This window comes from Apteryx mantelli, chromosome 14, assembly GCF_036417845.1.
Source record: "Apteryx mantelli isolate bAptMan1 chromosome 14, bAptMan1.hap1, whole genome shotgun sequence".
NCBI classification, from domain to species: Eukaryota; Metazoa; Chordata; class Aves; order Apterygiformes; family Apterygidae; genus Apteryx; species Apteryx mantelli.
The window spans coordinates 3,658,248-3,673,506 of record NC_089991.1 but is presented as its reverse complement, the minus strand read 5'-3'; the positions used below and the strand labels follow the sequence as shown (position 1 = coordinate 3,673,506).

Here is a 15,259-nt window from a genome sequence, read left to right as displayed (position 1 = left end):
TCAGCGCTGGTCCTGCCCTGCCACCCCGGTGAAACTCCGTTCAGAGCTGCTCACTTCTGAAAATCCCATCTTAGACAGGGTCAGACTGCGTGTCTAGAAAAACCACAGTGCGGGTTCCTCTGCTTGTGGCCAGGGACTCGGTTCAGAATTGGTCACTAAGGCCAGCGAACCTCCTTGGAGGTCAAACTGAGGAAGACCAAGGCCGTCACTCCGGCGCTTTGCCTCGGAGATGCTCCCTTACAGCTCGTTGGCTACGGGCATTCACAGCCCCGACGCTCAGCGGGTTTCAGGGCCGTCCTCGTCAGCTAAATCTCCTTGCCGAGAACCGCTGCTATCTGACGAGTTGCTCAGCTGCTCTGCTCAGCAGCCGCTGCCTGATTTGGGGGTTGCTTTTTCTTTTTTGATCTGGAAAGGGTCTTTTTTTTTTTTTTCCCCTATCGGCAACCTTGGTTGGAGAAGAGACTCCCCGAAGAACCGGGTTTAGCTCGCAAGCTGCCAGCGCAAGCACCGCTGTCGTCCGCGTTTGCTCAGACTGCATTTGAATACTTTGAACGCAGCACGCTTGAACTGTTTAGGCTCCTCTCACAACGGCAGGTCCGGGTGGAACCGCAGCACCAGGGGGACGGCAGAGCCGGCGGCGGCCGTCCCGCGGCGCGGCCGTCCCCGCTGCGCAGCGTGGGGACCGCCGCTGGTGGAGCAACCCCACCCAGAGGTCTGAAGCTGAACTCCACAGCCTGCAACGCTCGGGCCTGGATGCAATTCATACAAAGCAGCTTTCGTTTTCCTATTCTGCCTTTTTTAAACTACATTCCACTGCTGTGCAGGCTTCCCTAGGACACGAATTGCAAATGAACCGTACCGGAGAACAAGCTTAACTAGCAAGGAGAGCTTCCCGGCGCTCCAAGGCACCCTCAGCCCGGCGCCGGGCAAAGCGGTGGGATTCCCCGTGAAAAGGCCACGAAGGTCGCTAAGGTTTAGCAACTTTGCCGTCTTGTTGAGCACCTGGGAGTGCGGCTCCGGCAGACGCCCCGAGCTAGCGTGAAACCCGCAGAGCCGCCACGGCCGCGCAGGATTCAGCAAATCCCCCCCCCCCCCCCCCGAAAACGGAGCGCGGGCTGGCACTTAGCGCCGCGCTACCACGATTATGGAGCCAGCGGTGCCAAACCAGGGAATTTAAAGCCCATGGAGGAGGCACTAGCGCAAACTGAAGAGTTTGGTAAACTGCAACGGCCTTTTTTAAGACTCTCCTGCCTTCTGCCCCGAACGCCAGCTCCTCCCCGCGTTTCTCTTCTGAACCGCTACGCGACAGCCTGCCGCCACGGGCTGCCCTGGGCCAACGTCTCCGCACTGCTGCCTGAGGGTCTCCAGGGAGGGGTTTCCGTGCAGCTACATCTCCAAAGGTCATCCACATCACTCCTTAAAAGTTCATCTTGACTCAGTTCGAATATACGGACAATAAGGAAACTGGGTGTGTAATCTGTAGCAGTGAGGAAAGTATAATGTTCGTGCTGCAGCTGTGCAATGATTAACAGCCAAGGGGATGTTCAAAACATTGCCGAAATGGGTATTTCCATACGCACGACTGCACAAACGCCCCGCGTGGCACTACCACTATATAGCATTAGAAGGAGCGCTGAGAGGCACCCTCAGAAATCACCGTATCACGAAAAGACAGGAGATTTGGTAGAGGACAGTTTTCCGATTCACCAGCTCATTCCTAACGGCGTGGTGTGTGTGTGTGTGTGGGGGGGGGGTCGTTAGCCCCCGGCGCATTAACCACTCACATAGTTGTCCCTGGCGGACCAGCCTGGGTAGAGCTGCATGTGGAGTTGCCGCTCCTTCCGCGCCAGCTCGTAGTACTTGGCCTGCTCCTCCCGCGACAGCGCGTGCCACTGCAACGAGAAGCGCCGGTGGTGAGCCGGGTGGGACTCACCGCTCTGCTCGGGGCCGGGCAGGCCCTTCTCCCCCCGCCACCAACCCCGGCCACGGGCGCTATTGCACCGCGATGCCCCGGCCACGGCGGGGAACGTCTGACTTTGCAGCGTGCAGCAAGAGCACGCAGCTGCCCGGGCTGCTGCGCGGCAGGGACTCAAGAAAAGCAGCGGTGGGCAGCAGCAGGTGAAGCGGCACTGCCCGGTGGCTCTCGCCGGGGACAGGCGTACTCCCTCGCCAGCGCTCGGGTCTCACGCTGAGCGAGGAGGACGGAGGACATACCCGTGGGACCAAGGTGGCAGCACGTTTGCTACCCTGAAAACTGTGATCTCCCTCCGAGCGGTTTTCCATCGGTGACAGCAGAAACCCTTCCGCTGCCGTACGGGGCAAAAACGGGCTGTTTGCAGGCCACCGATTGCTCAGGACCCTCCGGAGAAGAGGCCTGACGTGACGGAGCTGCTCGGCTCCTTGGGGACGGCGGAGGGGAAGGCGGCTCTGCCCGGAGACGCTGGGCCCCGAGCCCTGCCGCATGCTCTCACCCTCCTTCCTAGGATCTGGTTGATGGCCGCACTCTCCTTCAGGGTGCACTCGGCGATGACTTTCGCCCGCATCTCTTTCATATACAACATGAAAGCATTCAGGGGCTTCTTGATAGTGGGCTTCTTGGCTTCCTTCTCTCTCTTTGGTTCAGGCTGAGGTTTCCTTGGTAGAAACGAAAGAGAAGCAGTTAGCGCCGGAGACGCCCCGCCGCCGGCTGGGGCGGCCGCGGGAAACGCCGGCGGGCGCTAAACCCCCTCGGTCGCAAACATTATTGGGGACAACTGAGGTGCCCGCCGAAGCGTTCGTGCCGTCGGGAAACCCCGGCTCTGCCCGCCGTGACTTCCGACTTACATGTTCCGGTCGTAGTGCTCCATCTCCTGCTTGCCGGAGTGGGGCACGATGGCCGGGTGCGGGATGCCGGTGGTGTGCATGCCGGAGCCCAGCATCAGCGGGTGGGTGAACCTGCAAGAGAGCGCGCGTGAGCTCGCCTCGCCGCCGGCGCCGCTCTCGCTAGATGGCACTCTGGCTTTGGAAGCCGCGGAAGCAAGACGGTAAAAGCGGGAGGACGCGGCAAGCACAACGCCGGGTGCTGCCCGGCGCGGGCGGGCGGGCGAGCGAAGCAGCGGCGGCGGCGGCGGCACATCTGGCACATCTGGCGAGGCCGGGGCGCAGAGCGAGGGGAGCCGGGCTTGGGCCCTTCCTTTCCCGACGCGGCGCTCGGCTCCGTCCCTCGCTGCGGCTTAGCGAGCGGTCCTCGGCTGCCTCGACGGCGGCCCGTCGCCAGCCAGAGCGACCGCGCGGCAGGCGGGGAAAGGCCTTCGCCCTCCCAGAGGCGGCTGTAAAAACCCATCTGCCGCCCAAGGCAGCCTCGCAGAGATCAAGGGCTCTTCTAAACAGCGTTTCCAGCTGCTCAGACCTCTGTTGTTGCAATATCTCGTTAGCGCTGCAGAGAGAAACAACAAACTCAAGCCAGCGTTTGGATGCGAGGTGAGGACCACCCCACACCTTTCCCTTAGCGGGAAAAAGCCCAAGTCGGAACGTGGTCCAAACTCAACCCCAGGAGGGGCGCCTCGCCCAGGCGACGTGACCCGCAGCGCGGCGGCGAGCTCAGGAGGGGTCTCACCAGCTTTCAAGCTCCGCCGGCTCTCCGTGGAGCTTTGGGGGCAAAGCCGGAGCCGCTGGCTTCGCCGAGCGTGCCGCCGTCTGCCCGCAGCTCGCGACGGCGGCGCTGCCCCCGGCAGAGGAGCTGCTCGTTAGCTACGCTGGCACCAAAAGAAAAGCTGCTTAATTGAACCCACCGGCGCAGTCGGCAGCCTGATCCTTATCGGCCCAGGTGCGCTCGCTCGCCTGCGCGGCCCCGGGAGCTCCCGCACGCCCCGCGACGCCGCGGGAACCCTTAGCTCCTTCCCATCGCCCGACCGAGGCCGGGACGGGAGACGCCTCGGAGAGCGAGGTGGCTCCTTTCCTCTGGCGAGGATGAAATCCGGTGGGAAACCTTCCCTGCGGGGCCGCCAGTGCTCTCCCCCCCCGCGTCAGGACAAGGCGAAGCGGAAGCGAAAGCCGGCGGCGCAGACGCACGTTGCTTGCAGGGGACACGGCGGCGGCGGCGGCGGCCGGGCTCCGCCGGGGAAGGGCTCTGCTCCGCTCAGGAGCCCGCCCGGAGGCACCGAGCTCCGCGGCTGCGGAGGAGAGCGCGTGAGCGGCACTGTGGTCCAGGGCTGAGCCGCGGAGTTCGACCTCCTCGATATTTGGGGTCATTTACGGTCTGCGCTGCCGTGGGGGCCGGTGCAGGCTGGCCCAGCCTCCGGGGCAGCCGGCCGCCTCCGACGGGACGGGGCGGAGGGGATGGAGGCTCCTTCTGCCGTCCCGGCACAGCGCCCCTCTGCCCCCCGCTTGCTCCTAAGACCGAGACCGGGCAAAACTCATCGGTCTCTGCGCGGCAAAGCTCTGGCGGCGGCGGGAGGACGGCCAAGCTCGCGGCGAGGAGCGAGACCCTGTCTGGGCGGCGGGGTTCGCCCCGTTCTCGCCGGAGGCGGCGTCTCCTGGCTTCGCTCCCGGCCGCGCGGGCGGCGCGGGGGCCGGGGCGCCTCCTCGCCCGCGGCCGCCCCGGGGGGGCCGGCGGCCCCGCTGCAAGCTCCTACCGCAGGCACGGCAAGCGGCGAGGCCGGCGCATACTCACCTGGAGAAAGAGGCCCCAGCGGAAAGCGCTGACGAGTACGGCTGCCTAAATCCACATGACGGGAGCGGATAGACAGACTGGCTCTGCCTGGGATCGGGAAGAAAGAGGCTGTGAAGTATCTACAGCTGCGCGGCTGCTTCCTAAAGCCACCCTCTTCCAGCCGGGCTCGCCGGCAACGCCGGTGCTGGAGCCCTGCCGCAAAATTAGGAGTCGGGACCGCGGCACAGGCGCTCGCAGCTGTTTCTGAGGCAGCGGCATCAATGCGAAGCGAGTTCCTCCATCGCTCTTGCGCAGGGAAAACCGCCCCCCCCCTCCGGCCCCGTTTTCACACGGGGGCAGCTCAAAAACGCCCTCGTGACCATCAACCGCGGCAGCGTCCGGCTGCCCGGCGCTGATACGCCGGGTGCTTTTCGGGGGTAAAACACGGCTTCTGCCCCCGCAGAGCCCTAACGGGAGCGGCGCGGCCGTCGGGGCCCCGGGCCACAGCAGGGAGGGGAGCAGGGCGGTTTCTGCTCGGGGCCCTCGCGGAGCTGCCGTGTCTCGGCTCGGAGGGGATCTGGAAGACGTGTCTGCGGGAGAGGGAGCCGCGGCGGGTGCCAGCCCCAGCCCCAGCCCCAGCCGCAGCCCCGCTCAGAAGTCGGCGCGCATAAACACACCAACAAGCAGCCAAGCGCTGCAGCCCATCAGGAAACCTAAACAGCCTTTGAAGCCTCGCATTCCTGCCCCAGGGCTGAGAAAACACTCGGAGTTAATCCAGAAGTGACATTCGTTACTCCAGCGGGCCAAGATATTAGAATATAAAAGGACCGTGGCACTCATGGCTTCGTCCAAAGCGATTCTGACACACAAATTAATTCAATTGCAGAATCAGCCCCTGATGGCTGGGAATGTGCAGTTACGGCTTGCGTCGCCCTGGGACGGACGGGGGAGCAGCTCTGGAAGAAAGACGAGCGCAGGCGGCGGAGGGGCGAACGAGGCGCCGCGGGCGCGTGAACCCCGCGGCTCTCGGCCGAGGCGCGCAGCAAGCACGCTCGCCGCCCCGGAGCTGCGGCGGCTCCTCCTCGCAACGCGCTCGGCAGGAGCAAAGCGCGCGCCGGCCGAACTCGAGCTGCATCCGGCACACCGTCGGCTCCGCGGCACGGCGGCGAGCATCCCGGGCTGCCGCGGCCTCGGCGCGCCGCGGGGCCCCCAGCGTCTCGGCCGCCCTTTGCCGTTAGCGTCAACGCTACGGGAGCAGCCAACACTTTATAAAAACGCAAATTAATGCCCAGGCTTTTTGCAAAAATCATCCCACAGCATCGCTCCTTCCCTCCTTCGGGAGCCCTGTTATTCCCACGGGGAAAGCCAAGCCTGAGATGCAACCGGGCCTTAATGCACCTCCGTGCAGAAGAGTCCACCTAAAAGCAAGCGCGGGACTTACTCCGGGCCCTTTGCAAGCGGGTTTGTGGCTCTTTCTGCGAATTTCAGGCAGCACGAGCGTTCAGAAAGGTTCCGCTGCAAACGCGCGCTGCGGGAGGCGGCTGCTCTGCCCCGCCGGGCTGCTTTTCCATTCGCTGCTTCACCTTATCTACCCTATTAGTCACCACTGAACGGGTCTGACCAGCTCGGCGGAAGATGCCAAGCCCTGCCAGATGCCGGAGCGGCTGTCAGCAACACAAACTGCCTCCGCGGCCAGCAAACAAACGAAAACGCTCTGAAAAACAGAATATATATATCCGTATTTTTTCCACGTATCCAAGGCTGCCTTTAACAGCTCCCCATCCCGGAGAGGGGACCTTGCATTTGGCAAACAGGCTCCTTTCTCACCCCCGACAGTGTCTTTCATGTTATAGCACAGTCACTCCAGTACTTGTTTTTCCTGAGGATGAATCATATCATATGAGGAGCTAAATCATCGCCCAAGAGTAGCAGATTTAGCACAGAAAGCAAAATGCAATCTCTTTGAAGCCCAGCTCTGTATCAAAGGCCTCGGCCTCTCTTTCTCTGTGGTTATATATCTGGAACGCAAAACTCATAAACAACAAAAAAAAGAGGCTAACTTTTTACTCGGTGTTTTAAGGTGTTTCGCTTCTCCCATTTTGCAACGCGGCCTCACGTCCCTGTGCCTGGTGTCTCTGCCGGGGTTTGCCGGGTTTCAGCAGCCGGCAGCAGGGAGGACACGGCTCCCTGCTGCCCACCCGTGACGTCCTCCTCGGCTTCAGGCTCGCCTAAAGGCTGCCGGTCCCCGACGCAGCCTCCTAATCCCCCTCCTCCAGCCACGAACCTCTCCTCACGCCTCCGCAGCGCCTTCGCAGCACCGAAATGAATTAGGAGCTCAGCTAAAGAGCCGCTATGGGAAGACAGCACCTCCCGCCCCGCCGGATCCGCTCCCGCAGGGTCATCCGCTGCGGGACACAAGCGGCGACGAACAGCATGGAGGCAACACCGCGGTGCGGTGCGTTAGCTTCTGTCCTGGGGGGGGGGGTTTCCCCGAGGTTTGCAGGATGCAACCTCCAGGCCTGCCCGCGCGGGACCCTCGGGCAGCCGCTGCTTCCCCGCGGAGCTGGCACTGGGCGCCCGGCGAGGGGGCGAGAGCCGGAGGAAGGCGGCCGGTTGCGCTCCCTCCTCCTCCTCCTCCTCCTGCTGCTGCCTGCTCCCCGCCGCGCACATCCGCCCGCCGGAGCGGTAGCGGCCGCGGCATATTCCTTCCCCGCGTACGAGGAGAGGGCAGCACGGCCTGGTGGCTGGTGCGTGCAGCCGAATGACGCTGAGCCGGCAGCACGCTCGCGAGGGGGAAAATCACCTCCGCGTCCAAAGGAGAGGCTTTTGTTGGGATTGGAGGAGCGGGCAGAGCAGCTCTCCCGTGTTTTCTAATCCGCGTACAGGGTTAGACGCAAGGTAGGAGGTGGCTTTGAACCAGACAAGTAGCTGGGTGCAACCTCGGCTCCGCTCCGAGGATGCCTCAGCTGGGACAAGCCAGCAGCTTCTCCGCGGATCTGCTTCCCGTTCGTACAACGGGGTTCGTAACACCTCTCCACCACTCAGATCGCCGGAGGAACTGGGCCGGGGTGAAAGCACCGGCAGGACTGCAGCCAACAGTCGGTAAAACAACCCCTCGCGGTGCGGGAAGCCAGCGCGAGTCCCGACGGGAGGCGGGAGCCCGGCGAGGCCCAGGAAGCGGGGTCGGGGCCGCGCCGGCTCGCTGCGCCCGGCTGCAACGCGCAGGGGCTCACACTCACCATCCCATCGAAGGAGTGATCTGTCCGACTCCGCCAGGAGGGAGGGGGTAGAAACCAGGGATATCGGATGTCTGGGAAGGACGGTGCACTCCTAGGAAAAGGGAGAGGAAAGGCATTGGACCAAGCAGCAGGCTGGGGGACAGCAAGGAATAGATACAAAACGCCTTGCTATTACACACCCCGCAAATGGCAGGACATTGTAGTTGCTATTTTATTGCTCTGGTTCTCCTGGTAACGCACGTGGAGATGCGGCGGATAGCACACACGGCTGCAGGAACAAAACCACTCGTGCAATCATTTAGGGAAGCCGGCTTGCTCCTGCACAAGCACCATCCATGGTCGCACCTGAGCATGCCGCCGCCTGTCCCGGCATTCCCCCGCCGCGACTCCCCGAGCGCCCAGCGGGAACACCCCCGCGGGAGCATTGCCTGGATTTTAGAGGATCTGAGTCTCCGTTAAAAACAGTCCTTTCCTGCTGCTCCGCGGGAGCCAAGGAGCCGCAGAGCTGGGTACCGCGCCAGGTGGGAATTCACCTTTCGCAAGGGGAATCCCTGTGGGATCTTCAAAGCCTCTGGCACAGGAGGGGAGAGGAGACAGCCAGAATATCTACCCTTTTCTATCATCAGCTCTATCCGGGCTTCAGAACATGCTACGTGTCCTCCACGAGCAAAGAGAGGGAGAGAGCGTGTGTGCGGCAGGGCGAAGCGCTGCCTGAGAAACGTCGTGCCGTGCCGAGACACGTGAAATGGGATCCAACGGTGCCTGATGCTCGGGCGGGATTTTAGCCACGTCCCGGGATATGTGCTAGCTGGCTGGACTCTGCAAAACACTGTTTTCCAAGACACTTGAATTTTTTACAGTTCACCCTGGCGGCTCTCCGGTCCTATCTCTGAGGCCAGCTCAGCGGATGTTCCTGTCAGGTATCTCAGGGGTAGGATCGATGAATTTTGCAGAATTCTCACCAAAAATGAATTCTGATTCCCAATATGCAATATTCACGCTGATGGCTGGACCTCAGGATCACAGATCACTCGGAGAGGAAACAGATACACACTGCACCATCTCTGCATCCAGCTAAAACAGTGTGACTTTCCGATGTAAAACACTAGCTATCAACCACCCGCAAACCGGCCTCACGGAAAGAATCGTGCACTGAGACTGTTCAGCCCCTGTCCTGGACGATAAATACGTTTACAAAATCTGTGATTACTTGCAAGCAGTTTGCAAACTCAGGAAAAGTCTGGATTATTCACCAGATGCGTTAATGATAAATTATGACTTAGGAATGACACCAACGGGTTCCAAGCACCTTATTAGAAGATAATTGAAAGAAATACATAAGTGAAGGGAAAGGGATACCTAACTGAGTGCGGTGGTTTGCCTGGAGCTGTGCTGAAAGGGACCCAGCACCCCGGCCTAGATGACACAGGGTCCAGCTCAAGGTCCAGCTAAACCCAGCACCCACTACCAGGATTTCCTGAGATTTAGACCTCCAATAATAAAAGCTGCGTAAGTCAGAGCACACATTACTCTCGATGGCCCGGAGGTTAAGCGCTAGCCATTTGCTCAGAAGATCCTGGTGGTGCTTCCTCATCTGTGGAACAGACATCAGCAACAGCAGCACTTGCAGCAGTAGCTGAAGCAAACAGGCAAATGATGATACTCGGCCAAAAGTTCTGCTCACGCTGTATATTGTGGAAGGTTTTCTTTTGCGTTGAAACGCAAGGGAGTTATCACTGTAGTCTCTCTAGGTCATTTTACTAGTGACTGTGACTTGCGGATTCCAAATAAATTCAAATTGATGAGCTTCTCAATAAAGTACTTGCTAGAGTGGGAGGAAGCTATGGGTTTTTTTGTTGCTTTTTGCATATTCAAATTCTGTTTATGTTACTCCTCTGAGGGTAGGAAAATGAATTGAAACGAGTGTTTAACTTCTTTCTTAAGCATCGGGGTGAGAAAACAAGAAATAAAAGACAGGGGCTGCTCTCTGTCAACTCTCCACCCATGAAATACTTTAAAGGGAAGCCTGTATGATAATGGGAGACATTCCCATGACAAAAATAGAGATGGGTCACATCCACATAAAGGGGGAAGGAAGCCCCTGCCTTCGACCGTGAGCACAGGGATGAGGGACGCAAAGGTGACCGTACCGTGGAGGCAGGTCCCAGCTGAGGATGCTGGTCTGAACCTCCCAGCAAAGGGATCTGCGGGATCTCCGGTGCCTCCAACATGCACGAACGTGGGCACCGCGTGGGGAACAGGAGTCCGGAGGGACCCCAAAGACGCAGGCTGGCGCATGGCCGAGATGGCTCATGGATGGCCCTACAAGCCGTTCCCAAAGGTGGCGTGGGCAAGGTGTGTGGTGCTGTGTTCCCTCAAGATCCGAGGGAGACGCGTGGAAATGTGCACGCTTCCTTCTGAGATCTGGAAACCTGCCACTACTTGAGTTTTTAATCTGTTAACTCTTCGTATTTTTCTACTGAGCTTATTATACTCTGGTGGCTGACAAGCATTTGTTGGTTGGAAGAAAACCAGGATGCGTCCGGGTATCTATTACCTCGGACATAAATCCTTCCCCTCAGTGCCACTGACGGGCCCCAAATGTGGCCTCCGGCGTTCAAACCAACGAGAGTTCAGCACCACTTCCAGAGCATCCGTGATTGCAGATTGGTTTTAGAAATGCAGTTGACTTGGCAGAGTTGACATCTGCTGGACAGTTCGTAAAAGTGAGCAACTACGGAGATCTTCGACGAAGGACTTGCCCAAATTGCAACAGCTTGTTGTCGTGCCTTGGGTTTGGCACTGACTTCTTTGCTCGGATGAACCCTGAATCCCTCCCACAATGTAGTTTGACACAGAACTCTGAATTTGCTCACTTTACATGAAATCAAGACTAGGTTTGTGCCAAAGTTTGGGTGGTTTGAATAGGTTTTTTAAGATTCTGTTGCGCTAGATAGAAACCTGAGAAAAGTCTGACTTTACAATCATCTTGCCTCTAACCCCCAAAGAAAGCTGCTCTGTGGTGACTTCTGGCCTATATTTTACAGCTCAGGGTTTAACCTCTCTGTACTGTACTTTCCTCCGTAGTCTCGTGAGATAACTGATGTGCACTGGCCTAACACAGCAACCCGGAGAGTGTGACAACCGCATAACGTGTGGCCACGGACTGACACACAGATATAAAAATCCAGTTAGCTATCAGACACCGATCCTATTTAGTCAAAATATTTCCTGTTTCAAACATTTATTTTCTCAAAATGACAGCCTGACAACAGTCTGGGTATGAGTCAAAGGAAAGATTACTTTCCATTTTCTGGTTGACTCTTCTGCATCATCTCTCAGGCTCCGGTCTGATCTCGAGCTGCAGAGGCAGCTTGCACAGGCAGCTAAGCACATTCGACCAGCAAGGTTGACGCTTTTGATATCAAACGCCCATTGGCCGAGATTATAAAGAATTGCTCAGAAGCTAAACCTCAAATAAACTCCTGTCACCGAGCAATGCCCCAGTTGCTCACGGTACTCAACTTTTCCCACTGATTTGAGACCAGGGTGGTGGCGCCAACCCTTGGTTTTCCCCGGTCTTGGCCCCCTCCCGCCGTTACCTTGCTTCTGGTTGATGTCGGCGGGCAAGTGGGGCGAGTGGGAGCCGTGGCTGAAGTGGTCGTTGCTGTAGGGAATGAGCGGCGTGAGCGGGTGGACTCCGTGCGACGGCTGCACCACGGGAACCTTGTTAGACTGCAAGACACAAGGGGAAGGGAGCAGAGGGGTCAGGCACGGCGCCGGGGGGGCTCCGCGCGGCGGCAACCCGCCTGCCAGCCCGGGAAAGGGCTGCCCGCGAGCCTCCGACGGGCAGGAGCGCCGGAGCCATCGCCAGCCCTGCCTCTGCGAGGCTGCAGCGAGCAAGCGTCCCCAGCGCCGCTCCAGGACAAGGCGGAAAGTGCCCTCGCCTAAATAAATAAGCAGCGCAGCAGCCTGCACGGAAAATGCAAAATCAAGCAGTGACACAACCGCAAGCTGGTGTAGGTTTGGCCAACGCAGCGGACGAGCACGGCTAGGTATAGATCAGCTTTCAAAATCTGGAAGAATTTTTTTTTTAAATTCGTTTCCAGTATCTGTTATTCCAGGATGACCGCTACAAGCACGTTACCAAATGCAGCACCCTTGTTTTCTGCTCTGCGCCGGCGCAGCTCGCCATCGCCCGCCCGCGCAGGGGCAGGAGCACGCGCACGTGCGTGGGGTCCCGCACACCCGCCTGGGTCTCGATCCGGACGTGCACACCGCGCACTGCGGCGTCGGAGCGGAGAGCCGCTTTCCGACCCCACGGCGCTCCTCCGCCGTGGTGTTAGCAGGGCCAGCACGTACCCGGCGTTTTTAGGAAAAAAACAACAAAAAAGCCCCCAGTTTCCCTCTCTCTTTTGCAGTGACTCCCGGTTCCTTCCAAAGAGGCACCTTTCCGAAGCACGCTGCTCGGTTCAACGCGCACGCACACGCACGCTTCGCCGCCTGCCTCCAGCCTCCGCGCCCCGAGCGTCGGGCTGCTCCGTACATGCCCAGTTTCGCCCGCGGTTGCCTTTCAACCCCGGCCGACTTCCCCCGGATGGCGGAACGCTAGGATTAGTCCCAGTTAAAGCCGGAAAGAGAAACAGGACTGATCGCACAGCGAAACTGGGAGCAAACGAGAGCGGCCCCCGCGAGAAAGCTGTGCAGGCGCGGGGAGCTGGGAATCGCTACCCAGACCTTCAGCGTTGCACCGGGGCATCTGCAAAGCGTTCGCTGCACGACTTTTGGCAAGTCATTTTAGACCTCTGCACCTGATTCACTGCTGCCTTTCACTTCGGTAATGATTTTGCTAGGGCAGAGTGAGCACGAAACACCGGTCGGATCTGGGGGGGCCGGAGGACCTGTCCGGGGACCTCTGCGCCGAGGCTGGGAGCTGCCGGGAAAGCAGGCGGAGAGCCTCGGGCAGGTCCTGCGCTTCACATCGCGGCTCGGCGGAGGAAACCCGAGCAGCAGCGAGGCAGGCAGAGCGGAGCGATGGAGACGCCGCTTTACACGGGCCTCTCCCACAAAGGTTCGCTCGTGCAAATCAAAAGCAAGAGGCACGCGGTTTTTGCATTTAAGAATGACCGCAAACCTTACACCTTGATGCACACGAGGTGCCGCTTCGCCGCGTGCGGGGGATATCGGGAACGTGACCCCCGCCCCAGCGCAAACCGGGGCGATCCCGGCGCTCCTGCCCTGCCGCAGGGCTGCGGAGGTCCGGGCTGCGCCTGCCCCTGCTTAGCCCATCCGGAGCGCTGAGCTTCGGCTACTCCTGCCCATGGGAGGAGGTGCAGCAAAGCCTTCCGGGCATGGCTTTAAAAATAGCTACGGCTCAGCTTATTTAAGTGCCGCACAGCCTCAAGAGGGACACGCGTTTCTGCGGGCGCCCCTCAGCACCAAGCCGGAGCAGGACGAGCTCTGCGCTGAGCCGTGCCGCAAGGCTCCCGCGCGGCGTCTCCGCCGCTCCCAGCGCCGCCGGCCGCCCGCGCTCCCGCGCTCCCACCGCTGGACACGCCGGCAGCTCCGGAGTCCTGCCGTCGACCCGCAAAGTGCAGCCCGCGGCCCCGCTCCCGGCTCCTGGGCTGGCGGCCGCGTGCGCCCTCGCGGGGACGTCAGGCCTCCTGCTATGAAAATGAACGTGCCGGAGGGGAGGCATCGTTTCCCCTTTTTTTGTAAGGTCTAGATTTAGTTTCTGCAAATCAGCTGCGGCACATGAACCTTGGAGAGAGTCTTCAAAGCCAGAAATCACAGCTGATGCTGTGTCACGTGCTGTAAAATTAACCCCACAGTAAACGTTTTCTGCCGGCTGGACTGGATTTAGCATAAGGGCATTTATAGTCTTTTAAATAATTTCTGCAACTCGACTTTTATTTAACTTTCAACCTACAGGTACCTTGAAAAGAAAACCTGTTGGGGGAACGAAAGTAGAAGTCGAACTTGTGCTAAAGAGGCTGAACTGCTTTGCCGGGTGCTCGTTTTTGTGCATTTTAACTATTTCCCCTGGAAGACCGTGCCGCGGGATTGCTCGTTACGGGACTGGGACGACGTCCCACGTTCAGGCCAGGTAGTTTTCTCCTTCCCCCTTTGCAGGGCAGCTGGGACAACGAGCCGGTCAGCTGGGACCTTGCCACGGAAAAAACGTGTATTTACAGCAGTGTTTACCGGCGTTTCCAGGTGGGACAGAGCAGCAGAAGGGTTTTTGCTCTCGGGTTTGTGGCCCTGCGGGGACCCCGCGGCTCCGGGGTGCCCCACACCTGCCCCAGGGCGGCAGCCTGGTCACAGCTACTCAAGATTTCTATATATATGTATTTTTTTGACAAAATGTGGGTTTTTATTAGAAAATGGTGATAAATCGTAACCAAAACCTTTCTGGAAAACACCTGGTGTTAACAGGTATTTTGACTCATTTTTTTTAAGACCGATACATTTAGTCTCGACTTGCTAAAAATGAGTAGTTTTACATTGCTGGCTCAGTTTTACTTTGCCGGCTTGAAAGGTGTTTTTTTGTTTAAAAGCTTGACCTTAAGCATGGCACAATGTAACACAGAAAGTCAAAAGCCAAAATCAGAATGAAATGATCAAAACTACAAACTTCCATCGACTCCAGTGTTCTTCGGGGTTTTAGTTCTGTGAAAATATTAGAGATTTTTTTTTCTTTTCCCCCAAAGAATTTCTTTCCGCTGGACGCACACCTGGGGCGTCACGTCTGCTCAGTGCTCAGCATGCGCTTAGGAAAAAAAAAAAGGGAGAAAGGAAGAGGCAGCTATCCCGCGGCACTAGCGCGCTGGGAGGAGGAGTAATCCTAGCTGCCGCGATTCAGATTACACCGAGGAAAGGCAGCAGCTCCTCTTGCGGAGCTGCTCCCGCTCTGCCTGGCTGCGCGCAGGCACGGGGTGCCCGTCCTGGCGGCGACCCCGTCTCCAGTTTGCAGATGCCTCGCTTTCAAGAGTTTTTATGTTTTCCCCGCGTTTTGAACAAAAACAAAATTAGTAAAACGCTGGATTTTTAATAGCTTGTTTTTAAAGCCAAGCCACGTAAACGATGCTGCTGTGTAGGAAAGCAGCATATATTTTACAGATTTTCCACACGTTTGAAGTATGACTGATTTAAGAATTGCGCTATCACCTTATAAACGCCAGCCCTAAGCACCAGGGGATTTGCAGCGGCGGCAGCCGAGGAGAAGGGAATTCTGAACGCGCAGCAGCGCTTTGCTGCAGAAGCGGACGATCCTGCCCAGAGCTGCTCCGCTCCCCGTTCGGAGCGGGGCAAAAGCCTGCTGAAGGTTTTTTCACAATACTTTCAGACGTCTCAGCCCTGCTACGCCATTCCTATACTTTTTTTAAAGAGG

The 15,259-nt window shown here is 58.7% G+C and overlaps 1 protein-coding gene across 1 annotated transcript in view; it reads right to left on the bottom strand.

The window, feature by feature from the left end:
- Positions 1-15,259, bottom strand: part of TCF7 (transcription factor 7) — a 68,671-nt gene that overhangs the window by 10,271 nt on the left and 43,141 nt on the right. The window contains exons 4-9 of the mRNA XM_067304829.1: positions 11,472-11,604; positions 7,870-7,960; positions 4,652-4,738; positions 2,824-2,934; positions 2,472-2,634; positions 1,785-1,892 (exon numbers count right to left, since the gene is read on the bottom strand). Of these exons, the coding sequence (XP_067160930.1) occupies positions 1,785-1,892; positions 2,472-2,634; positions 2,824-2,934; positions 4,652-4,738; positions 7,870-7,960; positions 11,472-11,604 (693 nt within the window). The remainder of the gene's footprint in view (positions 1-1,784; positions 1,893-2,471; positions 2,635-2,823; positions 2,935-4,651; positions 4,739-7,869; positions 7,961-11,471; positions 11,605-15,259) is intronic.